The sequence below is a fragment of the Lonchura striata genome, chromosome Z, assembly GCF_050655825.1.
Source record: "Lonchura striata isolate lonStrDom1 chromosome Z, ASM5065582v1, whole genome shotgun sequence".
Classification (NCBI taxonomy): domain Eukaryota; kingdom Metazoa; phylum Chordata; class Aves; order Passeriformes; family Estrildidae; genus Lonchura; species Lonchura striata.
Genome location: NC_140740.1, coordinates 32,970,334 through 32,995,812, shown reverse-complemented (window position 1 = coordinate 32,995,812; position 25,479 = coordinate 32,970,334). Strand labels below are relative to the sequence as shown.

Here is a 25,479-nt window from a genome sequence, read left to right as displayed (position 1 = left end):
ATACTTAGGCTTTTTCAGTGGAAGACAGTATTTCTGTAGAACTCCTAACATGTATTTGGCATCAGAACATCTGTACCTGGCTACTAGAAGAAACAAATAAATATTTTTTTTGTGTATACATAGATCTATCAACAATATCTATTTATTTTTCCATATAACATATCAATAAGTAACAGGTTCAATTACACTTTGTTAATTTCATCTCTTTTGTGTCAGGACAGTGACATTAATTTTAAGCCTCTACACCTAATTTTCCTGTCACTGAAGTAGCTATTCTGTCCCATGACATGAAATAAACAAGGGACCTACATCTTTACCACTGTCTCTAATGCAGCCACTTTCCAAAAATGTGGCTAAATGGATAGGCAATGCAGAAGATTAAATCAGCTGACTGAGGGCCTACTGGCTGACATTGCAAAATCAAGTGTCCCTCATTGAAATTCCCTGCCCGAAGTCCCTTTGCATTTATAACTGTGGGAAATCAGATTGCCACCTTAACTGGCCTCAACTGCCATGGCGTCACACGAAGATAGATGTGATCACTTACAGAGGTACAATAGGGTGCACTCTTCTGATCTGCTTTCATCTCGCTCCCTGATCTCAGATCAAAGCAGGGAGGCAAGCAGAGCGGGGGCATGTCTACATGGGGACATTACATCAATCTAGTTTGTTTGCTCTAAATGCACCAATTTAAATACATCTCATTGAAAGGCTTATGCCTCAGTTTGTCAGGCCAGCTTAAAATATTTTCCTTATTAATCATAACACCCGAACAGCTCTGTACTTGTCTGAAACAGCTGCCTCATTTTCCCAGCCAGTGTTTCATGTCTAGTGCTTGCAGCTGTGATTTTTTTTTTTTTTTTTTTTTTTTTTTTTTTTTGCTGTGCTGTAGGAGGCCTATTTGAAATTAAAGAAATTTGTGGGTGGGTGAGGAAAACAAGTCAAATGAATGCACTCCTTGAAAACTTTCCTGGTGTCCATTAACATCATCAAAAACATTACTCTTCTGCTGACATGCAATATAAATGACCCATTGCTAAATATGATAATTATTGTAATATGAGCTGAGCAGCACATACATATTTGCTATAGCTCCACTGTGCAGAATTTCTCTTCTTGCAGAAACAAATGACTGTCGGTACAATTTCAGTACTGACAGTCATTCTGCCTTCCTCATGTGAAAAAAAAAAAATGAGCAGAGATCATCTGTGCAGCAAGCACAAGGAGCTGCAGCTTCACATCACTGTAGAGCTTTTCTTAGGTCACAGGAGCACTGTTCTCCCAGGGGGTAGAAGTTCAGCACTTACAGCCACACATGAGTTAATTCCTTTGGTGCTGATAGATCAGCTATCAGGAGTTCTGTTCTGGAGCATTTCTACGTCACCTGGAGAGTGTTGTCTTGTCTGAGGTCACTGTTTAGATGCAGGCTTTCTCTTCTGCTACTTAGAGGTCTGTCAGACCACAAAAAATTAAGGCATTTAAGAACAGCATAATGAGCTGCCATTACAAGACAACTCTAGGAGAAACTTAAATTATGAGTTTAAAGTGAAGTGATTTTTTAATGTCTGCTCATGAGCAATCCAAAATAAATCCAAATAAGGAGCCATTAAAGTTTTTAATTAGATCAATATATTTCTTTAAAATACTGCATTTTCCTATAGGCTTAGAAAATGCATTATGTCAGCTAATGCATACAAGGTTTTTAAACAAAAATAACTCAATCTGCTAACTGACCAGGAAAGCAACAGGTTTCTGGTATCTGCTGCTGAAAACACACATTCAGTCTCTGAAACTTCCTAGCTGCATTTGGGAATCCATAGGGGCAGATATAATTTTACACCATGCAGGGTATAACTCCAGATATAGCAGCTATTCAGTTCAAGACACTTATTAGCATAGACTTATTTTCTCTTTCCCATTTAATAGCTTCAAACCTGTTCTCCATGGATAAAAAGTGACATTAAATGACACAACAATTGCAGCTACATGTCTCTTCAATGTCAACCTATATCCCACATCTGTCCACAGTTCTGAGTGTGAGCAACAGTAGATCTGGAGCTGGACTGGCACAAAATTATTTCCAGTCAATCAGTAATGAAAATATTCCTACTGGATACTTCTAACTGCTTGAGGCAGCAAGTGTCCCAAAAAGTGCACATTTTAATAAAAGTCATTGCAAGTTTTAATGTATGTATATATGTTTTCACAATGTGCCATAAAAATAATTCATGATATTTCAAAGAGACAAATCAAATGGGTAGAGGAAACATTTATTACATTGTATCTTTGATGAAAAACAAACCCAAGTAAAAAAAATCAGAAAAGCTATAATAAATTAAAACGGCCAGTTATCATCTTTTATATGCAATATAACTCATTTAAATTTAGAATTAAGTCAAGGAAAGCATTACCAGAGGGGAATGTTTTGACAATAAAAGGTGCCCTAACAACTTTATTTATACTTACTATATTCTTGATATAAATCTTTGTCTTTTTAATACTTATCTGTAGACATTCTGGTCCCAAAAGAACTTTAATTTCATCTCTTAACAAGCCAGATAATAATTAAATAAACAAAACTAGTCATTTTGATTTTAAAACCTGCATGCCAGGAGTCACTTTAACTTCTACAACAAGCTGGAACATGATCAGCTGTACATGCAAAAGTGCACTGACAGAGCACATCAAAATCTAAATATGTCATGCAGGTAGCAACAGGCATATGAGAATTGACTGAGTAAAAATATAAAAATCAAAGTTTTATCAAATGCTTGATTGGGTCAACCTGAATTATTATCTGACACACAATAAGCCTAGATGGAAGGCTTCACTAGCAAAAAGTGGTGGTGTGGAAAATGGACAGAATAGGAAAGTGAAAAGCCAGAAAGACAGCTTTTTGAAGAGCTGCAGTGAGTTTTTCTATGTGCAATAAATAATCTTCATATCACTTAGCTGTTTACTCCTTTCAGTTCTTCTGACAATTTATGGAGAAGCTACATAAAGGATTTTCCAGTCCTATTCAGGCCTCCCTAGGTAATCTTCAGTGCATATAAATAACATTATTACAGCTTCTAAACAGAGAACACAAATTTCTGGTCAATAGAATATTTTATTATGCAATATAGAGATCAGGGAAACCTTTCCCAGGGTAAACTATCAATAATTCTCTATTAACATGATCAAAAGGGTTGTGTGTAGTTCATCATCACAGCTCATGTAATTCATCTTGTCAAAACTTTTCCTTTCCCATAGACACAAAATCAAGGAAATCTGAGCTAGGAGTAGTTTAGAAGCTTACCTATGAGAAAAATTCTTGTGAAAGCCAGAAGTTGAGTTTTGTACTAAAAAATAAAATAACATAAATAATCCCAACCAAATAACCCATATAGAAAGATAGCTTCTCTCGAAACACAGAACCATCCCCTAGTGGGTTACTGCCTTAGAAAGAGCAATAGACTCATGGCCGTTATGAACTGAAGGCACAAAAGCGGAGATGATGTTCATATACACAAACATAGCTATTTTGTGCAATCACTATAAAAGTTCCTCAGTTGGCTTTTTATAAAGTTTCAATGGAAGAAAAAAGTAGAAACCACTAGAGAAACACAGATATGCTTTTATCCTTCTTTGAGACCATACTGTAATCAAATTGAGTTAACTCAGACTAATTTCATGGACAGAGATGCATAATCTATTTTCAGAACCCCTATGTAGAACATTCACTTTCTGCATGCGCTGAAGGTCGGATATGTTTCTATCTTGATATTTAGTAAGCATGTCTTAAAATCAACATGCATATCACTTCCTGAGGCCACTTGCTAGAATATATTTAGTAAAATTATTTGTGAAATTGTGACCTTCAGATTGAAATACTCAGTTATAGTAGCCCTGACACATAATATTGAAGTGATTTTATGTCCCTTACATTCCTCAGAAAGAGCCTAGTTTTGATTCCTTCGGGGACTGAAATTGCTCATGTAGCTGTTGCTTTGAAGTAGCAACTTACATGGAATTAGTAAACTGTTCATAGCTAAAAAATAAAAGTATGATAAAAAGATGCTAATTATAATGATTTGTTAGCCTTTCCTATTCCAAATGTGTGAGGTGACTTGGAAACAACCTTTAGTCTTTTTAAATTACCTCACAGCCACAGCTTTGTTCAAGTTTGACAGTGAATATTTTTCTGCATTATCACAATTACGCCAAACTCTCATCATTGCTAATTTTTGGGTCATTGCTGGTCTTTCACATTTCTAAAAACCAGACAGATTTCTGTTTCCTGTCAGGGCAAATTTTAGAATATGAACAAAATGACAAATTAACTAATTGGCTAAAAAAAAAAAAATGAAAGGCATTTTCTGGCCTCATGAATCTGGTTTGTTTATTTTTTTTTTTTTTGACTAAGTATAGAATATCTATTTGTTCAGTGTCAGTCACAATTGCCAAGGCAAAATGGGTACAATAACTGTCTTGGATGCAATGAATTATCACAATCTTACAAAACTATACCAACATTCTATACTCATAAAAAAAAAAAAAACAGATTTATTTTCTTATTTAGCATTTATTTTTTAAATATTTGCAGGGAGATAGAAGTTACCTAAGCCTGGCATTGAAAATGTTCATTTAGTGTATACTGCAGTAGCAACAAGTAGAATGCTAAAAGTAGAAGGCCTTGTAAAAATATTTTTGTGGTTTTGGTTTTTTTTAAAAATTTCCTCCATAGATTGAAAGAAAAATAAAAAACCCTTTCCTGAGAATTAAATTGGAAATGGAGGCCTGTCACTGTTGCATATGCTCCTTTAACTTAAGTAAGTCAAAAACATTATTCCTTCATGAAAAATCTCAAGCCAGGTTTCTCTGTGTTGAGAAAACCCACAGGGAGGCACTGAACAGGATGCTTCAAATTCCTTTAGCTATTATTCCTAAATTCTCATTTATTTCTTGCCATTTAATGTGTTTATATGTGGTTCCATAGTTTAGAACAAAATGATCATAAGAAAATTTTGCTAATTGTTTCAATAATAACCAATACATTTCTAAGAGCTTATATGTTTTCGTTCCAGGAATGGAAAAAGTCATTATCAACAGGATAAAAAGTACACTCTAATTTACATACGAAGTGAAAAAATGTGAGCTATAGGGGGGAAAGGCTGAGGAATTTTTATATCATTTCATGACGCATCTTGAAGTTGTTTGCCTCATTTGCTTGAGGTAGATTACTTCAATTAAGGCACATCTGTTTGAAACATTCCTACTGCAAGGGGATCCTGGTGGAACTGTCACAGATTGTGTTACAAATTCTTTTTGTAGAAAAAGTGAGCAGTTGTTGCTGTTCACGACCAGCTCTGGGCAAGCACCAGTAGGACACAACGGGAGGGGGAGAGAGGCGGCGCCGCTTTTTCCCCTTTGACTCTGCGAGGCTCAGTTCTAGCGCAGGAGCAGACAAAAGGACGACACGGGGCTCGGGTGCAAACACGTGTTTATTGTGGGAGCGTGTCCCCGAGACGCCAGGACAGTGACCTGCGGGTGAGTTATACCCTGTGCCGGGGGCGGGGGGAACCTGAGCTGCGGCCAATGGAATGGGAGGCAGGGTACAGGGGCAGGGAAACGGCAGGGACAGCTATGGGAAAGGCGGGGGGGTAGGGACAGACCGCGTGGTGAGGGGAAAGGAGGAGGGGACAGGGACCGGACCGCGTGGCGAGGGGGAAGGATAAGAGAACAAAGGGTTGGGACAAGGTACCGCGGGAGGGAGGGGGAACACGCGGGAAGGGGGGAGGGGGAATGGAGGAAGAAGGGAAAATTACAAACCCCACAGCTCACTCTTTTGTATTAACATAAAGGAAAGGGAGTTCCGAGGTAAAAACAAATTAGCAATGTTACAAAGAGACATCAGAAAGTGATACACCAATCATAGTTACAATGAATGGGGCAAAAATCTTTTCTACATTACAACTGCAGATAAAGGGTACAAAATTATCATAAACACATTCTGTATTGAGGATGAAAGTAGGATTCATGATGCAATGCTTGTGGTTTTCAAATTCTAGCAGAGCAGAAGCAGACAGCGAACAGCAATGTGGTTTCTCCAATTTGATTATTTGGTTGTGAAGTTGGCATAGAATTGTGAGCAGTAATTACAGAGGATGATCTTTCCTTCTATAAGATATAACTCAACAAACAGATTATTCCAAAAATAATCAAAAGCAATAAGAAGAATTTGTAGCAAAATAAAAGGGAACATCGGGTAGGGTATATTAAGGAATAGGATAGGAACATCAGACAATCACTTAATTAGTGATTGTCATGAATAATAAGGGAAATCGGTAAGGGGTGTACCAGGATGCCACCATCCTAGGGGGAAAACAAAATGACGGATTCCCAGTCCCGGGTTTTGACTCCATTTCCTCGGAAGAAGGTCCCTCCCGATCCTTCCCCCTGGAGGAAGAGCCAGAAGAAGGATTGGGGAATATCCAACCCTGCCTCCCCCAACAGGAACTAGCCTCGTGCAGGGATGGTGCAGGGCCCTTGGGGGAGGGATGGGGCTGGTGGGAAACCAGGGGCGGAAAAGAAGGATCAAGGCAGGAAAGCGGGTTCCAAATGGTGTGGCCATCGCCATCTTGGAAAGGGGTGCTGGGTACACTGCACTTGGCCTGAACAGTGTCCAGCAGGACACTTGGGGCGGCTTGGCCACAGCAATCCCCAAGGGAGGATAGGAAAACGTTTAGGAAAGTCTGAGGGGATGAGGGTATGGGGAGCTCACAGAAGCCAAGGGGGAAATCTACAGGAGAGGGGCCCAATGTGGCTGGAAGCCAACAAAATGTGTGGATGTGAAGGGCCTCTCTTAGGATGTTAACAATTCCCCCATAGCTGACGTGTCGCCGTTTAAAATTCTGTCCCATTGGTGTCCTTTCGACCCCTCCTGCCCCCATAGCCCAGAATAGGGAGGAGAGGGTAGAAAAGGCAGCTTTCCAAGAAAGAGAAGGAGCTTTCCAGTATGAGTTACCCCAAAAAGACCAAGCGAGGTTGTGTCCTCCTCGGAAAAGAAAAAGCCTCCCAGCCACCAGGGACATGCAAGCCTACAGCCCCCATCTGGACGCAGATGGTGGTTAAAACTCAGAAAAGAAAAAAAGGTAGCTCAGCCACCCACCAGGGTCCCACACCCTGCTCTGACCCAACTTACCCTCCAGGCTTGGGCAGTGAAATCTCTATCTCTCTCCTTGGTGGTGGAAAATCGCGCTAAACTGAGGATGTATTCTTTTGTAGTTTGGCTCTCCCAGAGGCTTAGGTGTTCCCGTTAACCCAGAGTTCGTCCCCTGAATCTCTGGGTTCGGCCACTGTCAGCCTCTGGTCTCCATTCAAATGCCGTCCCCTGACAGGCCACTCTTCGAGCTCAGTCCATCGAGCCTCTGCCAAACTCTCCTCTTTGTCCTCAGGTAAGTCTACCCAGCTCCCGGCCTCTGCAGTCCGGCTGCCCCTGCAGCGCGGCTGGTCCCGAGCAGGTAGAGAGCATGCTGGCGAGGACGAAGAGGATCCCGGAGCTTCGGGTTTGTTTTCCGCCCGGCGTGTCAACTCCTCTTGGCGCCTGCAGACCTCTTGTGGTGGCAGAGTTCCTTTCTCTCTCCCACTTTTCACAAATCGATGGGAAAAACCGTCCTCTGCTACCATTTGTTGCTGTTCGTGACTGGCTTCGGGTGAGCACCAGTGGGATACAGCGGGAGGGGGAGAGAGGCGGCGCCGCTTTTTTCCCTTTCGGCTCTGCGAGGCTCAGTTCTAGCGCAGGAACAGATGAAAGGACGACACGGGGCTCGGGTGCAAACACGTGTTTATTGTGGGGGCGTGTCCCCGAGACACCAGGACAGTGACCAGGGGTTGGTTATACCGCGTGCCGCGGGCGGGGGGAACCTGAGCTGCCGCCAATGGGATGGGGGGCAGGGGACAGGGGCAGGGAAACCCCAGGGACAGCGATGGGAAAGGTGGGGGGGGGGGGCAGGGACCGGACCATGTGGCGAGGGGGAAGGATAAGGGAACAAAGGACTGGGACAAGGTACCATGGGAGGGAGGGGGGAATGCGCGGGAAGTGGGGAGGGGGAATGGGGGAAGAAGGGAAAATTACAAACCCCACAAGCAGTCTTCAGTTTACACAAAAATATCAGATCGTTAGGGTTTTTTTAAGAATTCACATTACTTGGGAAAAACTGGTAGTTTTCTATGCATTTTAGTCCTCTGGCTGAGTCTATATCCCCATCACAAATGTTCTGTTGAAACACATCAGTCAGTTTTGTGATCACCTCTGCTAAAGGAAAAGCACACACACTACACTAGCTAATTCCAGTACAATAGCATCCTGTCTCAGCAGTACTAATTTTTTTTCAGCAAGAGCACAACCTGCCATACCCCAGTTTCTCCTATCATTTATGGAAACATGATCATAAAAATGCAAAAGCACATAACATATGTTAAAGTATTCATATGTAATTTCTATTCAAATATACTATTTCCCCCCTGTTAAATGTGAACATTGATCTGAGATTCTGTTCAAATACAGCAGCAGAATAATTTTTATTATTTTGCTGGGAGAAAAAATAGCTATTGTTTCCTACCCACAGGTAAAAAAATCTCAAATAAATTAGATCTGGTATGATTGTATCTCCCAGAGATACCTCCACACTAAATTCTTTAGTGACAAAACTGCTAGTATGAGTTACATGTCCAACATTAAAGAGTGAGAAAAAGGTGGTAAGTGGGAAAGTAACATCATTGTCACTGATAAAGTAGGACCACAAGGACAGCTGTAATATACTGAAAAGATAGATGAAGACAAAAAGTAGCAAATATGAATGCTGAAACTATTTGGAGGCTTTTTTTCCTTCCTGTTATACTCACACACCTCTTCTAACAGCCCCTAAACACCACATCTGTAATATGACAAAAAGAAATCCATGGTATTCTTCAAAAACACTCATCATTTACTTTAAAAACATTTGCTTTTTAGGTGAGTGCATTTGCACTTCTCTGCAAAGTTTTTGCAAGAAGGGAAGCTTTCCCCATGTCCAGCAGAGCCAATGTCCTTTCGCTCATGCTGGCCAAGGCTAAACTCAATAGCAATGGCAGGAACATCTCTGCCATTGTAGTTATAATGTAATTATGAAGGGCACAATGGCAATTGCAGCCAAAGAAATAAGTGACAAAATGTGAGAGCAGCAGCCCTGCAGATGCCAAGGTCAGAGGAGAAAGAGGGGCAGGAGGTGCTCCAGTTGATGTGAAGATCATCCAGGGGCAGCCATGAGCCTGCAGCCCTTGGGAGGTCCACAAGGGAGCAGATCAGTGCCTGAAGGAGACTATTCATACCAAGCCTTCATTGGAGCAGGCTCCAGGCAGGACCTGTGGACCGATGGAAAAAGGAGCCCATGTGAAAGCAGGTTTGTTGGCAGGACGTGTGACCCCATGGGCAACCCACTCTGGAGCAACACATTCCTGAAGGATTGAATCAGATAGGAGGGAAGCCTGTGGGGAGGATCCAGGTTGGAGAAGTTCATGTAGGTCTGTCTCCTGTAACAGGAGAAGAGTACAAGGAGTATTTCCCCTGAGGAGGAAGAAGAGACAACATCTCCCTATTCAACAGTCCCTATTCCCTGTGCCATTGCACTGATGAGGAAGGGAAGGTAGAGAAAATCAGAGTGAAATTAGGTGCAGGAAGAAGGGAAGGATGGGAAGATGGTGTTTTTAACATTTGTTTTGATTTCGCACTATCCAATTCTGATTTGATTGACAATAAATTACACTTTTTTTTTTTCCCCAAGTCGAGTCGTCTTTGCCCATCACAATAACTGCTGATTTCTCTCTGTCCTCTTCTTGACCCATGAGCATTTATTTCTATCCCATCAGCTGTGGGGGTGAAAGGTAGAGCAGCTTTTGTAGGCACCTGGAATCCAGCCAGAGTCTACCCTCCACTGTGGGTAATTATTAACACTATTTTTGAAGGAGTAAAACTATTTAAAATTTCAATGCTGTAGTGCAGCAATACTGCAATAGGAGTACATTGAGGAGAATTACATTTCCTTCCCACTTAGAAAAAAAATCAAGCCTTACTGTTAAATGCAAATTTTTAAAATTACAATATAAGATACACACACCATGAAAAGAGGGTCAGATCAGAGAAGGCTTTAGCAAACAGGTCATATATAAGTATGTGGGACAGGATTTCATGGGATGCAATAATGAGTGTGCAGGGACCTGCCAGATGACATTGTGAGGCCATTTAAAATAATTTTTAATTAATCCTAGCGACTGGGAGAAATATCTGAAGACTGGAAAAACGCTGATGTCAGTCCTGTATATTGCCCCTACAGACTTTATTGCCTCCTATAAGACCTTTGTAGATAAGCTGTTGAAGTACGGGATGGATGACTGATTGATGGAACACTGGCTAAAGATCAGTGCCGATCAGTGGTATGAGGTCTAGTTAGAATCTAGTGATTCAAAGTGTACAGGAAGCTTCAAATCTGAGTGTGATACTCTTTACCATTGTCCTTATGGCCTGGACGATAAAGAGCACCCCCTCAGCAAACCTGATATGCTTGATATGTCAGGGGATCATACTGACAACCAGAGAACACTCAACAAGGTGGATAACTGGGAGGACAGGAATGTCATGGAATTCAACAAAAAGTCCTGCACCTGGGGAGGAACCACCCTACATAGGTGTCTGGGGGCCACACAACTGGAAAGCAGTCCAACATTAAAGGACCTGGATGTCCTTTAATGTCCTTTAAAGGACACGAAGTTGAATGTGGATGAGCCCTGTGCCTTTACTGCAAAGAATAGGAATTGCACCCTGGGCTGCATTACAGCGTTGCCAGAGATTTGAGGGAGCTGAGACTGCCCTTCTATTTAATTTTTCTAAGGCATGGATGGAGTGTTGTTCCCAGTGCTGGGCTTGCCACTAGCAGACAGCCATCAACATGCTGGAAAATAAGATGCTGGACAGCAGTGTCTCTTTATGAAGAAAGACTAAGGTAACAGAGCCTGTTCTGCCTGAGTAAGAGCAGGGTCAGAGGGAAGTCATCAATATACATATAAATATCTGCAGTAACAGTGCAAGGACAGAGCCCGACCTTTTCCAGTGGTGCCCGGTGACAGGACAAGAAGCAACAGGCACACAGTGAAACACAGGAAGTTCCCTCTGAACATCCAGAAACACTCTTTCACTGTGAAGCTCACCAAAAACTGGTAAAGATTTCTCAGCAAGATGGTGAAGCCTCCTATCTTGAAGCTATTCAAAAGCCATCTGGATATGGTCCAGAAAAATGGTGTGGGGAAAACATTTTGATGGATCCACTTAAACTTGGGGTTTGGACCAGATGTCTCTTCCCCAAGTCCCTTCCAACCTCAATCATTGTGTGATTCCGTGATATCTTTTAGCTCACAAAGGAAGTACATTTTTATTTACACTGAGTCAAAGTGGAATGCCCTATCAAGTCCAATTTCAAAATCACCTTGTAGGTCAACAATGACAGATTTGGGGTTTGATTCTTTCCCTTGAAACCTTGTTCTTAACTTCACCTAAACAATCCTTTGTTAAAATATGTCCCATTTAAGCTGTATCCCTGACATTCATCTTTAATAAAGCCAGAGTGACAACTAAGGAGGGGTCTCCTTATGCCTGTTTTCCAGCCAACAGAAACCAGTGTGGCAGGTCTGGCACTTCAGTGGTAGAGAAGTAAGTCAGACTGAGGCTGCTGCTGTAGTTTGTATCAAGGAAAAGTTTTGCTCCCCAGAAAGTCCTGCTCCCCCTTGTAACGATTGCAGGCGTCGGGATGGTGGTGATGAATGGAGATGAGAGATCTCTGAAGGCTGCTCTTGGGGTACAAGGTTTATTAGGGATGGAGAAAGGTCCTGCCTCGAGCTGCCAGACGCAGCACGTGGCAAGGCTTGAGAGGATGGGGGAGGGGAGAGATGAAAGGATGCTCTAGGAGAGGGGGAGTTCCAAGAGGAAGGGAAGTTCCAAAAGGTTGTGTGGCCCCTCGCAGCCCCCTTATCAGGGAGCTTCAAGGTGGACTGGAACAAGGCTTGGACTAATGGGGTTAAAGGCACTTGATGTTTTAGGGGAGGGATACAGGTGCGTGGTGAACCATACATCTTTTGGGGGTGAGATGGAACAGTCCACTTGACCCCTGGACCCATCCGTAGGCAAGGGCATTGTCTGGCTAGCAGAGAGGACTGTTCTCATCCTGGCTGTATTATTTATGAATAATTATATTTATCTATCCTCTCCAACACCCCCTCACAAAGCCAGGCTTACAGGCATGGGGAGCAGTAGCCCTGAAGGGCACTCCTACTATCCTATGGTTGACCACTTACCCACAGCACTTTAGAAACATTTTCTATTAAAACATGATACAAGCCTATTCCTTGTAAGGCTCTTTACCCTAGTAATGACCTGAAACTTGGTCCGTGCTATTCAGTGCGTGCAAAACTACACAATTGCTAAGACCCTGAATTTACCTTACCTCAGAGCATCTGAGAAGACCCTTGCACTGATTAGTTTATTTTGTGCTGCTTTTATTTGGTAAGCCCGCATATAGCCATCTTTTGACCGAGGGAGCTCCTTAAGTTATATCCATAAATGTCAGTGACCCACATGCAGCATACAAAAAGGCTTGATTTTTTTAATTAGCAAAATTAACCAAGATCAGTGTAGTAGCAGCAATTTTTTTCTTTTATTTTTTTTCTCTTGGGTAGCATATGATGACTGGTAATGTTTTTCAGAAACTAATCTCTATCTCAGAGCACAGTTCTGATTAACAGGTTAATAAATGTACAATTTATTTTTAAGCTTAGGTACCTTTTTTCCTTTTTAAACACTGTTCTATCTATCTATCTATGCTATCTTAGAACTCATGTCAACAAGAAAGAGACCTTTCCCTGTTGTCCCTTGGCATTTAAGGCTGCCTTCAATGCAGATAAGGTTTGTTTGGGAACATACAGGGTTTGCTGAAGACAATCACTGGAGATAGAATCTTAATTTAACCTCAAGCCTGTAGTATTTCCCCTGGGACGTGGACGACTGATAACACAGCAGAGGGCAAGGAAAGCACAAAATTATTGAGAAGTAGAAGCAGCAAATCTGGAATGCTGAATGTCTTCCTCTAAATCATTGGTTGTGAGGACAGTCATGCATGTCTGTCTGAGTCAGGAGACACTATGAAGCAATCTTAAAATGTACTGACAGTGAACATTTTTGAAAATCATTTTCAAGGCATACAAAATCCAGTTGTCATATATTCATCTTAAAAGAAAATGCCATTACAGGATCAAGCTGCACTTGCTTAGAGTATCCTATGAACAAGGTAGGTCAACAGTTGTTAATTTAATTGAAATAAGTCCTTAACAGAGAGCTTGATAGCATTTCCCACAGGAACATTAGAAAATGGCGTTAATGAACATTATTATTGCCTGCTTCTGTAAGAAAATAGATCATTATTAACTGACGCTATATGTGATGTTTTCATGTGTGTTATAGTCCTAAATGGACAACATGAAAAATTAGAGAGCATTTTGTTTTAAATAAAAAGGCTTTCTGTTCTCTAAACTTACAATTAAGCTCTTCTATTAGGGTTAAAGGTTAAATAACCCTTTGCTTTCCTAATGATAAATTTAATTGTCTGAAGCCAAAATGAATACTAGCTGATTTATGTTTTCCTTTCTATAGGGATAAAAAATCCTTAGTAGGCAAGGCTAGAAAATGTTACCCTAGATTCAGAGTCCTTGCTTTCAGAATGGATTATTTTCTTCATTTAAAACAGAACATGTGTATACCCTTTATCAGACAAAAAGGTGTAAAGAAAAACACCCTATTTACTACGAAAAACCCCAAAAATCTGGCATTTATTGCAATGTAAAATCTGGGTTTTCTTTTAATCACATCTTCTGAGTCACTAAAAAAAGCTGTTTTTCTTCCTCCAATCAACATAAAGAATCCTAATCCCTGAACATACCTCTCCTACAAAAACAAACAAACAAAAAAAAAAAACCAAACAAACAAAAAAAACCAACCAGCCAACAAACCAACCAAAAACACAAAAGAAAATCATAAAAAAGGGGAAACAAATGAAACCAATTATTTGCAGTTAAAGAAGCATTTGCATTTCACTGCTAGAAGTCATAACTTTTATTTCCTGATAATAAAAAATTCCAAACCAATACCTCAGCTGATACTTTAAAATATTTGCATATTTTAAGGAAAAAGAGTAATAGCACTGTGAAAAGACTTCAAGCTCAACAGAATAGCAGGACAAAATGTAACCCCTTCAGATGGCATTCTGCACTTCATATTGAGCAATGGCTAATGAAATCCTAAGAGGGTTTGTTACATAAACCAGTGGACTGAAGAAACCTTTAACATGTAGGAGACTAGAGTTAATTAAAGTGTTATGGGTATCCTATCCATCATCACACCAGACCGCTCTATTCTAAACCTATTTACATTTTGCAACTGAAAAAGTGTATTTGGCATGGTTGATAAACCATGTATACTGTTCTTATTGATTTGACATTTGTGCATAACCCTTATGCTTTAATTATCTAACAGCAGTTCCTGTATCTTTCTTTGCCACAGAAAGTATTTGATTTCCAAGCAATTAGACATATCTGAAAATTAGCAGACAGTAAAATGTTCCCTTCAACAAATTAATCAGGAAAAGCCCTGGTTCACTACTGCATTGAATTTGGTGAAAAGGTTGCTTTATTGAATCTCATTTCATCCTGCTTTAGCACTTATAATCAAAGTGCATTTCAACTCTGCTCATACTTCGCTCAGAGGATAAACTGCTTCTAAGGAGTTTCCTTTCTCGTGATAATTTGGAAACCTAAATGCAATATGAGAATTTAAACTTAAGGTTAACAGCTATTTTCATTTGTAAGCACCAGCAGAGGAAATGAGATCAAATATTTTCTAATATAGATGGAGTCAAAGAAAAGAAGAAAGATGGTTTCTGCAATATAAGTTTGCCTTCTTTTCTGAATATTTAACAAGAAGATAATTTTTTATTTCCTGTTTGAGACAGTTTTTGAGATTTGCTTTTAATACATTTTTGTGCTAAATCAGTTCATGATATTTTAAAACTTTTATCCTTGACTATTCTAGCACTTATATCTGCCAAAAGTCTTCACACTGCAGCATTAAAAATGACTGGAGTCAGCTTATAAAAACATTCTTTGGTTTCGGAGATATTTTTCAGAGAGAAAAGGTAGCAATGAAAATTCAGTCATTAAAATTTTTACATGTTTCTCATTTATGAAAGAATATGTTGCAATTCTGTCTTATCAGTGAAATTAGATGGGTGACCCGAGATCAAACTCTGGAGCTCACATTTGTGAAAGGCAGTATTTTATCTTTTCCTGCATTAATGGCTCACCACATTGTGAAAGGGATTTAAGGCATCTGAATGTTTTTCCCACTGTAGGTGCGGTGTGAAACTGCTATACCATTACAATACCTCCTAACAGCCACCAAAATATGCTGAAAGCAGAAGTCACATTTTACTCTAAGACTGTGAATTCCTGGTCATCAATGATAACTTTCAGCCAACCTGGATATCTGTCACAATTTAAATAGCTTCTCCCTTTCTCAAGATTATCAAATGTCATTACAAAGAATGGGTGTAATTCCTGCTTCAGAGAGGGGCAGGAACACAATGACAGATATTTGGCTCAAAGCTTTTCCTGGGCTTCATATCTTACACTGTACCTCTAGACAGTGTGGAACAGATCTTCCAGTCAGAAGAGCTACAGGGTTACACCATGCACACACCTTGTGGCTCACAGGCACCCCCAAAATACAACACCATGATTTAAGCACTGTAACAGTATGTATTTTAGCTGGTGTCACTGGAGGAGTATTTACAGAAGAATTTTACTACAAATGAGTTATCGACTAGAGCAGAAGAGGGATTAACTTCTTTCAGGTGGAAGGGAAAGACTGTAATCTGTTTCTTTTCTTCATTTTTTTCACACTATGCAAGCGAGAAACAAAGGGAAGCATACAGTGATTCTATATGGCAAGTTAAATAAAAGTTGAACAAGAACCTAGAGTTAAGATGGAAGAAATCAGTCACTGCTTTTGGAGAGCAATCAGTAACTCTGGCTGGTTCATCTTGTTATTCCTTTATGCAATAGTACTTAGTCATCAGTTCTCATCCAAAGAGTTCTTTCTGATAAGAATACATTTATTTCATTCAATAAGATGATATTCTGCTTTCAAATCTAAACTTTTAGTAATTTTTATCACCTTTTACTCAACTTTAAACAATGTCTTTAATTTCAAAAGGAACTTCATATTGCTTCAGATTATCAGAGCCTAGATTCAGTCCCAAAGTTCATGTCTAGGCAAATTTCTCCATACCCACTAAATAGATTTTATAGATTTCAGTGAGATTTTGGCATAAATATGCTTTCACAAAGAATAGCCCTTGGTGGAAATCAATGAAAAACTTTTTTTGCCCTGGTAAAACAAGTTTCTTAATAGTTCAGAAATAACTAAATTTCATATCTTGCTATAATTTAAGAGTATACATACACACACACAAATAATTCCTTCACAGACTGTGGGTTTTTTCCCCAACATACTATACAATACTGTACACCACAACATAATTTAAAAATTTGTAAAAGTATTTTTTTCTCTTTGCTGATTTTTAAATGGAAATATCTGAATATCCCTCTCTGTTGAAGTGAATTAACTCAAGCAGCAGCCTGTCTTGCAGTGGGGCAGCTGCATTGCTTGATGTTTATGACATCTTGTATATGGAAAGTCCTGGTTTGGAAGCCTATTGTTTGTGTTGGCACCCAAAAACAAGCCTAAGTGCAGGCTTCCGTTTTCCTCCATATTAATGATTTGAAGATGCCTCCTTTCCACATACCATTATTTAGCTAAAGGCGCCATTCAGAATTGGTTTTTGATAAATTCAGCCTGTTGCCTCTGTGATTACTGCATAGGTACAGTAGTTTTAAATATTTATGTTGTGCTGGTGGTGATAATTATTATTCCAACTCAGTATAGCTTTAATACATTTAAACATCAGTGTTTCTCAGTTTAATTCACCATACATACATTCAGATGCTTGTATACATATATTCAGTAAGTAACTCCAAGGACCTAAAAAGACCTATTCATATTTTAGCAGCTATGAGAAAGTGAGGACATATTTCCTTTACATTCCTAACTGTAAACATTAGTTAGGTGCTTCACACACATTAATGATTAAAAATACTCTTTATAAAACAATCCATCATAATTCTTTTATCACAATGTCAATCCAAAGAACTATGTCATTGTACCACAGTATCTCTAATGGGAAAGCTTAAAACTATGTGATAAAATAAAATCCACTTATTTACTCAGTCTTTTTCCATGAGAAAAATGTCCATTTACTGTGATAGCTAGTATGCTTATGAATACAAGAATGTCATCCTTTATTATCTGTTTGTATGCATTTGTTAGAAAGCCCCTATGCAGTTGCTCATAAACTCAGTTGCCTTCTTATGCTTAACCATCACAGCAAAACAAAATGTTCAAACAAGGACTTGAATGTTGTGGCGCGGCATGCGCTCCTCTCACCACGGCACTCCGAGCCGTGCTGTGCTGGGCGGTGAGGGAAGAGAACGGGCGGCCGCTTCCCCCTGCAAGCTCTGCAGTTCAGTTTGTGGCGCGCGGGGACAGACGAAGGCGGCACGGGACTTGGGGGTGAACGGGATGGTTTTATTCAGTGAGCCCCAAGACCCCCTCGGGGGCGGGAGCAGAGGTTTTATACAGAACTCAGGAGGACGGGTGTAGGAACAGCAACCAATGAGGGAATAGCAGGGGAGGAGTTTAGGGCAGAACTAACATATCACAAACCTATCAGGGGAAACAGGGGAGTGGAATAGTACAAATGGATCAATAGAGTGTTGAGCCTCACTAAATAGACAGGGAATGGTCTGGAAGCTGAGGAGGGGGCTAGGATGAATGACAGGGAAGGTTCCAGGGAAAGGGGCAGGGGAAGGGAGGATTGGCAACTTGGAGATGAAGGGGTTAGGGGAGAGCTAGGGAAGACTGACACTGGGGAGAGGAGGAGATTAGGGATGGGGGGGGGAAACAGATATTAAACAAATATCAAATTAAAGACACACCACCGCACTTGAACATTTTCTACAAATTATTAGGAACATTTTATCAGAAAAAGAAAAGAAAAATAGAAAAGAAAAAAAAATAAAAGAAAATAATAATTAAAAAAAAGGCAGCTCCTGTTTGAAAACATGACTGGAATGAATTTAACCTTGGCTTTCTGAGTGGTACTATTTGCAATTGTTTCCTTAAGCAAGCCAGAGAAAAAAGAAAGAACTTTGAGTTCCCAGGAGGCCTAACAAATTATTTCTAAGGTCAGATATATGCACAAAAGAAACAACTTCTCACTCTGTGTTCTGTTACAATATCTCTCCTTATGCTACCTGTGACACCACCTTTGTTTGGTCCTCTTGAAGGGTTATGAACATAGAATGGGTCCAGTGTTGTCCAAAACACTAGACTGAAGCTGCCACTTGTCAGTACACAGCTAACAGTTCAGAGAATCCATGTATTGATTTTCTTGGTGTGACTCCACCCCAGCTGTTTTCTCAGATTAATGCTACATCTCCAGAATGTATAATAGTAATTGACGAGAAGAGAGTGTCAGGACTAATTAATGTACTCTCATTATTGGAGAGAGCACTGATTTTCAAAGAATGTCCTAGCTGTTATTTATGGCTTTTAATTAAGGTACAATCTTATCTAAATAATCAGTATGTTGTAAAATAGAAGAGTCAAACTACATAGCTGCAATAAGCCAAACATAACATGCACAACCACATTTTCACAGAACACTTAGACATTTTGCAAGTCATGAGAAATTTGGGAAATTACCAGGGTTTTATAGCTTTTACAAGGCATGTGAAAGCATTCTATGCCTTCTAAATGGATTTACTCTAACTGCCTAATTCATTATGCTAAAACCATGAAGCAATTTCCTATTCAAAGTCAACTCACAGGCTCTCTGTTGTCAAGTATTTGAATTTCAGATTAGAAATGTGTTCATTTGGATAGTGTGAAAGGAAAGCTTTGTTGTCAGCTTTGCTTTATGTTCTGCCAGCAGCCAAATCTCTCTTCTTCAGCAGTCACCAGCAAAATACCAGACCTTCACTCTGGTCTCCACTATCTTGAAACAAACACAAATGTTTTTGGCCTTTATGGCCTAAACTTTGGTTTGAGGTTTGCTGTTCTTCCCCTCTCTTAATATTTTTCTGGAGATTATTTGTGGCATACGATATCAGCAAATGTTTAGATTGCAGTGAGGTTTTCTCATCCCTGCAGAAGGGATGGGGGCGGGGGGGGGAGAGCACTTCTGCAGTGGGAATATTTGGTTCTCTGAGAAACTCTGTAGTTTGTTACGGAACAGCGAGCTGAAGCGGCTGCAGCCCTTTTACCCTCAGCGTGTTTGCAGCTATGATCCACACTGAATTTTAACTATGCCGCTGCTTGCTTGTTAGCAGCTATTTGCTGTCTTGAAAACTATACAGGCAGCTGTCAAAAGTCAGGGGCTGCATTTCACACAGAGTGTAACAAAGTTATCTAATACAGCCTGTAGGACAAAACCTCCCAAGCATCCGTATCTTTAGCTAGTAGTGTGGAAATCAAGGAATTCCAGCCACATTTCTCACATGAAAGAGCTTTTCAGAGCTCTTACGTTACTGTAAGCTGTTTCTGGCAGGTTTAGGGTCTACACTGTGGATGGATAAGCCCAGCACATCCTTCTATTAATTAAAAGCAAACATTCGCACGGGGAATGTTGTAACCTAAACATGAACTTTAATGGTTGTAACATAGCTGGAAGCAAAAATAATTACTAGCAGCTATAAAAGACATTGAGATATTTGTAAGCCCTTTGCTTCTGAATACAATAACCCCTATGTAGTCATAATAAGCTCTCCAGTATAGGAAATTGTAATAGAAGATCTCTCACCTGATACTGAGGCTGTACAAATATTTGATTTCTTAGTCTAACATAAGAAGGGGGGGAAAAAAAAGTGGGGGGAGGCAGGGGGAGAGAGAAGACTCAATCCAGCCATAATTTAAATGTTATTTCCTGTTTTGGGGGGGGGGGGGGGGTTAGCCTGTGTTAATGAAAGAGAGCAGAACCATAAATCATTTCATCCAGTTTAGACAGTCCTGCGGGACTCCGAGGGAAACATCTTGGGGAGCAAAAGGAGGGGTGACCCAAAGGACTGGTAGTGGCTCCTTCACCTCTCACCTTTGTGGGATGTCCTGGCATATGCCTGCACTGCACTCCCAGCAACAGGTCAGAGGATGATGCTACCTCCAGCCACATCACACTGTGCTGAAGCACATGGGTCCCTTGGGTACCAAACACACATCTTTTCTCCCTAACTTTTTAGGTAAAACTCAGCCTGGCAAACCAAGCTATGGGTGCCCCAGGTCCTCATCTTCTCCACCAGGAAGATGACTGGATCAAAACTTTCCTTCCTATATAAAGAACTAATCAAACAGCTGAAGATGAGGGCTCTAATTAGCCACTTAGAATCACCTGACTCTTTAGTTTTTATACAAGAGTGGCACAGTCCCAAAAAGCCCAAATGCACTGAGGCTGCTGGGGAGTTCATCTGAGTTCATTGAAAGTGGGAGGTTTCTGTTGAAATCCTTGTCCAAAACTGGGCATAAAGCTGGTTTCTGTTTCCACTTCTGGCTCCTGGGAGAGTGAGCATCAGCTGTTTCACCCAGCTCTAAATGACACATTGTTCCAACATGTGTTTCTGAGTGTTAAAAGTGAAGACAAATGAAGTCAGCTATGTTCATTGATAAGGATCCTGGCACCCTGTTTCATGGTTAGCAGAAATGAGCTTAGAAGCCTACAGAGTTTAAATTCTCTTGGTCTCCAATTGTGCATGCTTTACAATATTTAAATGCAAATAACATTCAGATCAGGTTTCTGACTGGTTGCTAAATACCCTCTAGTGCTCTAATGGAATTTGTTTCCTTAATGTTGGATTATAAGAGAATTACAAAGCATTAGTATACATTATATAAAAATTAAATGTGAATGGTAAGAATTTAGGCCCAAACCATTTTAAGTTAACAATGACAGAAAACTATTACACTGCAAACAACATGCTAAAGCTATTAACAATGCTCATATTTATTTTTTACCCCAAAGCACAACAATTTTACTTTATGAAAAAGCTGGTTTTCTACAGTGCTATAGGTAAAACCAAGCTCATAATTCCTAATGGTTTTATCAAACTCTATTATTAGGTACATTCTGCAGCTGTCAGAGTAGTGTGCTTGCCATTAGATATGACCCTTGTGGAAGAATACATGCTATAGTTTAGAGGACCAAATACTGAATTCTTTTTCAGGACTTACTCAGAGAGAGGCAGAATTCAAGTTATCATTACTTTGCTACACCAACAAGATTGCAAAATATTCCATTACCAGAGAAAAAGAGAAAGGGATTCCCACCATTAGAATATATGAAACCTTTTTCTCACTATTTTATCATCCATATTGAACAATGGAGTAACAGCAGGCACAGAGAACTCTTTCTTCTTAAAATACAGAGGCACAAAAATATTTAAAGGGCTTTATTTTCAAATGGTAGCCCAGAGAAACTTTAGTTTTATGCAGTCTAGTTAGATATCTAATTAAAAGACACAGAATACAGGATCCAAAGCAATCAAACTAAAAACATTCTTCTCCCTCTTCAGAAGGCAAACAGGAAAGAAGTGACTAGGCTGCAAGTACAATATCTCAGTCTAGGCAAAACACCATTCCTAGCCAATTGTTAGGAGATGCTTCTAATGGGAAGGTGATGTTGGAAGGCAGCTGTGGAGAAGTGAATCTCATGTACTTCCTCTCCTGGTGGAACCAGTGTATGCCAGCAAGGTGCCCACACCTTAAAAACAGAAAATTTTGTCTTGCACTGCATTACACATAGTATTGCCAGCAGGTCTAGGGAAGTGATGGTTCCCTCTGAGCATCAAGAACACCTGCTTGAACCACACATTGGCAGAAGTTGCCCAGAGAGGTGATATGACCAGATGTTTCCTTCCAAACTAAACTGTTCTCTAATGGTGTGTTGTCTGTGCTATTCTTTGATACATTCTCCAAACAGGATCACTATTTAGGACCTGATGGACTGAGGCTTTGGATTATCTGGCATGCTGCTAGAATGTGTTAAGTGACAAATAAGAGGTATGCATATAGATATACATACTTTCTTATTTGTATATGTATACATAGATACACAAAGACTTGTCTGCAACATAAATTAGTAAAGAAAAATGTTAAGCTTTCAATGCCAGTGTCTCAGCAGAGGAAAGTTCTATTTTCATCACCATTCTTTTCATACAAGCACTAGAGTCCCACTGCCCCAGATTTTTAATCTTTAAGAAGATTTAAGAAATCCCTGGCAAATCTTGGCCCATGGAGAGCTCTCTCAGCACCTCATGGAGTTAAGGAGTTAAATTCAGGTAGTACAGAGACAGAGCAGTGAGAAGTTATAAGAAAATCCTGAAGTAAGGGTGATGCTTATAAATTCAAAGAATGAACTTCAGTTTTCTTCAGCTTAATTGTCTGGTCAAGAACCCATTACACTCTCTAGTACTGTCTTTAAAGTGCATTTACAAATTGCATCAACAATTTAATTAAAGAATAAAAGACTCCATGAAAATGCTTTCTGATACAGAGTAATGATTTTAGCCTGACAGTGAACATAAACACTCATGTCTTCATAACTTAAAAGATGAGCAGGCTCTACTTTAAAAGGAAGGCAGCCTTTTCAATAATATGCAGGGAATTTGTTTTTGTACTCCAATATTGCTCTTTTCCAAATAAAATGAGACATAAACATCTCTTTGTGTGATCTGTGTTGATATCCTGTGCTATAAACTCCTTCCTTACAGAGTCCCTGATCCTTATCTTTCCCTGCTTCTATAAATCACATGAACTAATCTGATTAGTGCCTTCCCCATCTCAGCACAGTCTTCCTGGAAGATCAAAACCAGACTAGTACCATGCTCTCAGGATGAGAGGCACCATGTTTTTCAAAGAAGTCTGTTCCCACACAAAAGGACAATTTAATCACTCTACAGAAAATTGCCTCCAGATGCAAAAAAGCAGAGAATGGATTTGAGGGTCTCATTTTACCAAAACCAAAAACAAGGAATTACAGTATAGCCTGCACTAGCTTTAGAAACAAATTGTGGTACAATAGCACAATTTGGCTATTACACCAGGCATTGGATATTGTATTTCACTGAGATATAACAATGGAGAAGTTATTTCAGCACCAGCAAAATTCAAGTCCGGACATTTAGCTCACCTACCTTATGTGTCCACTGCCTTGTCTAGAAAAGCCTTCTCCCATATAGCTTACAGAAGAGCTCTGTGTGTCACAGTATTTTTGCTGTTAAAAATAAGCAAGCCACATTACAGTAGTTCCAGATGACACAGAGGCAAGTAAATAAATGTCACAGTGCCCTATCATTCTCTTTCCTAGTAAATGGAATGAAGAAAAAAAAGCGCTGCCTGGCTAGAGAACTCCTATTCAGAACAACCTGTCAACACAAGAGGAAAAGCTGAATGACTAAGGTACAGAACACATGAAAGAGTCATGGGAGGAAGATTTAAAAATATTTCTGTGAGTATACACACACAATAATACATTTAGAAATGTTAGGGTTTTTTTTAATCTTGCTCACATATCAAAGAATACAGGAAATACCACAGAAAGAGGATCAATGCAACATTGATCTTTTTAAAGCAGACTGGCAAAGTAACATATTGTGCCGTGGGCTTTTTAACAGAAACGCACAACTTGCATAAGCAGAAATTACTGTACATGCTGTAGTTGTGAGAAAGCATATTAACATGCCAAAGAACATATTTATGCAGCACTGAGTTGCTTCAAACCAGTGAAACAAAGTTTCATTGATTTCGGAATGAGATTTTCACCAGTGTTCAAAGAGAGCCAGCTGTGGCTTCAGGTGTGAACTCAGACACTTTCAAAACCCCACAGATTTACAAAGCCTTTGGAGAAACAGCTAAGTTCTGAAAACAAGTACAGCAGACTTTCTCTTCCAGTTCTCAAAAAACCCCACCAAAGCCAACAGGTAGCTTGTATTAAGTCAGGTAACCACAACTTTGTGCTCAACTGTTTCTCTGGCAATATAAATGTTTCCTGGGAAGCATAAGGTAAAACAAACCTTGAGCAGAGATACCAGCACAGTAACACAGACTGATGGGTAGAGACACAAATGTTTCCTGGTCGAGTGTAAACAAATTAGAGGGGGCTTGGTCAATTGTTTAGATAAAGTTGGATAAGGAGAAGCCTGCTGAAAAAAAAATGTAAAAAAAAAAAAAAAAAAATCAATGTAAGTAGTTTGGATTTAGGAAGAGACCTGAATGCAGGTCTGGAAAACAGAAAGAGAATGAGAAGTGACCCTTTTGGGTTACAAGGCAAAAGTGAGACTTCAAAAAGTTCAAATATGCATCTGAACTTTGGAAGCCTTACAATTAAGGAGTCAGACTTGGAAATCCTTTGATGTTTGCCCAGCAGAATTTCCAGCTGGGTGGAGAAAGATCCAGAGATTCAGCATAAGAGCAGCTCCTTTCCTGAACCCTCACAAGATAAGAGCCTGACTCACACAGCGCAGAACAAAACCTTCTCTTTTTGGCCCTGTCGTTGCCAGGCAACAGATCCATTGAGAAGCACAAGTTCAAGGATGCTGATTAACCCATTAGCTTCTCAATTAAAACACTAATTCGGGCACTGGCAGGTTTAAGAACCCCGCAGGGTGCTTCCCTGTGCCAGTGTGACATCCCACCCAGGCATTGCCCAGTGCCAGCAAGCTCTGCCATGGGGCCGGTGGCCATGGTTTTGCCTGAGAGCACTCCACCACAGCAGAGGCTGGTGTGCCTTTCAAAACTGGGAAACAAAAGAAGAAGGAAGGAATAATAACTGTGATGAAGGAATGTGAATTATTCATAAGAAATTAATGCAAGCCACCAGGGGTGAGCATGGAGAGAGTTTTGTTGTGCTCATAGGATGGGTAGCTGCTCAGCTGCACTTTCACGGAATTTCATCTGTACTGTTCACAAGATGACAATTTTACATCATAAGAGGTCCCCTGATGGCACGTATTAATTTATAATCAAGGCAAAAGGAAGGGAGTTTTGGTGTGTCACACTAGTAAAACACACAAACTGCTCCCTCAAGGCATATATGCGCATACATTAAAACTTTAGCAATGGCACTAGAATTAATAAGAGCAATGACATATACCCCAACTATTCACACACACTTCATGACAACCCAAAGCCAATGCCTGGTACTCACACTGTTCAGAAGTGGGGCCATGCAGCTCAGTGGCAAATAGGGGAAAAATAAA

The 25,479-nt window shown here is 40.1% G+C and overlaps 2 protein-coding genes across 3 annotated transcripts in view; one reads left to right on the top strand and one right to left on the bottom strand.

The window, feature by feature from the left end:
• Positions 1-25,479, bottom strand: part of CSNK1G3 (casein kinase 1 gamma 3) — a 228,019-nt gene that overhangs the window by 7,197 nt on the left and 195,343 nt on the right. The gene's annotated exons all lie outside the window — the stretch shown is intronic.
• LOC146763766 (uncharacterized) lies at positions 5,331-7,984 on the top strand. Its single transcript, XM_085566831.1, has 2 exons — positions 5,331-5,529; positions 7,437-7,984. Exon 2 carries the CDS (start codon positions 7,512-7,514, stop codon positions 7,863-7,865), a length of 354 nt encoding a protein of 117 aa, XP_085422957.1. The 5' UTR covers positions 5,331-5,529; positions 7,437-7,511; the 3' UTR covers positions 7,866-7,984.

What these genes read in the sequence shown, in the direction of transcription:
- LOC146763766 (XM_085566831.1), top strand. Translation starts at nt 7,512, where the DNA reads ATGCTGGCGAGGACGAAGAGGATCCCGGAGCTTCGGGTTTGTTTTCCG.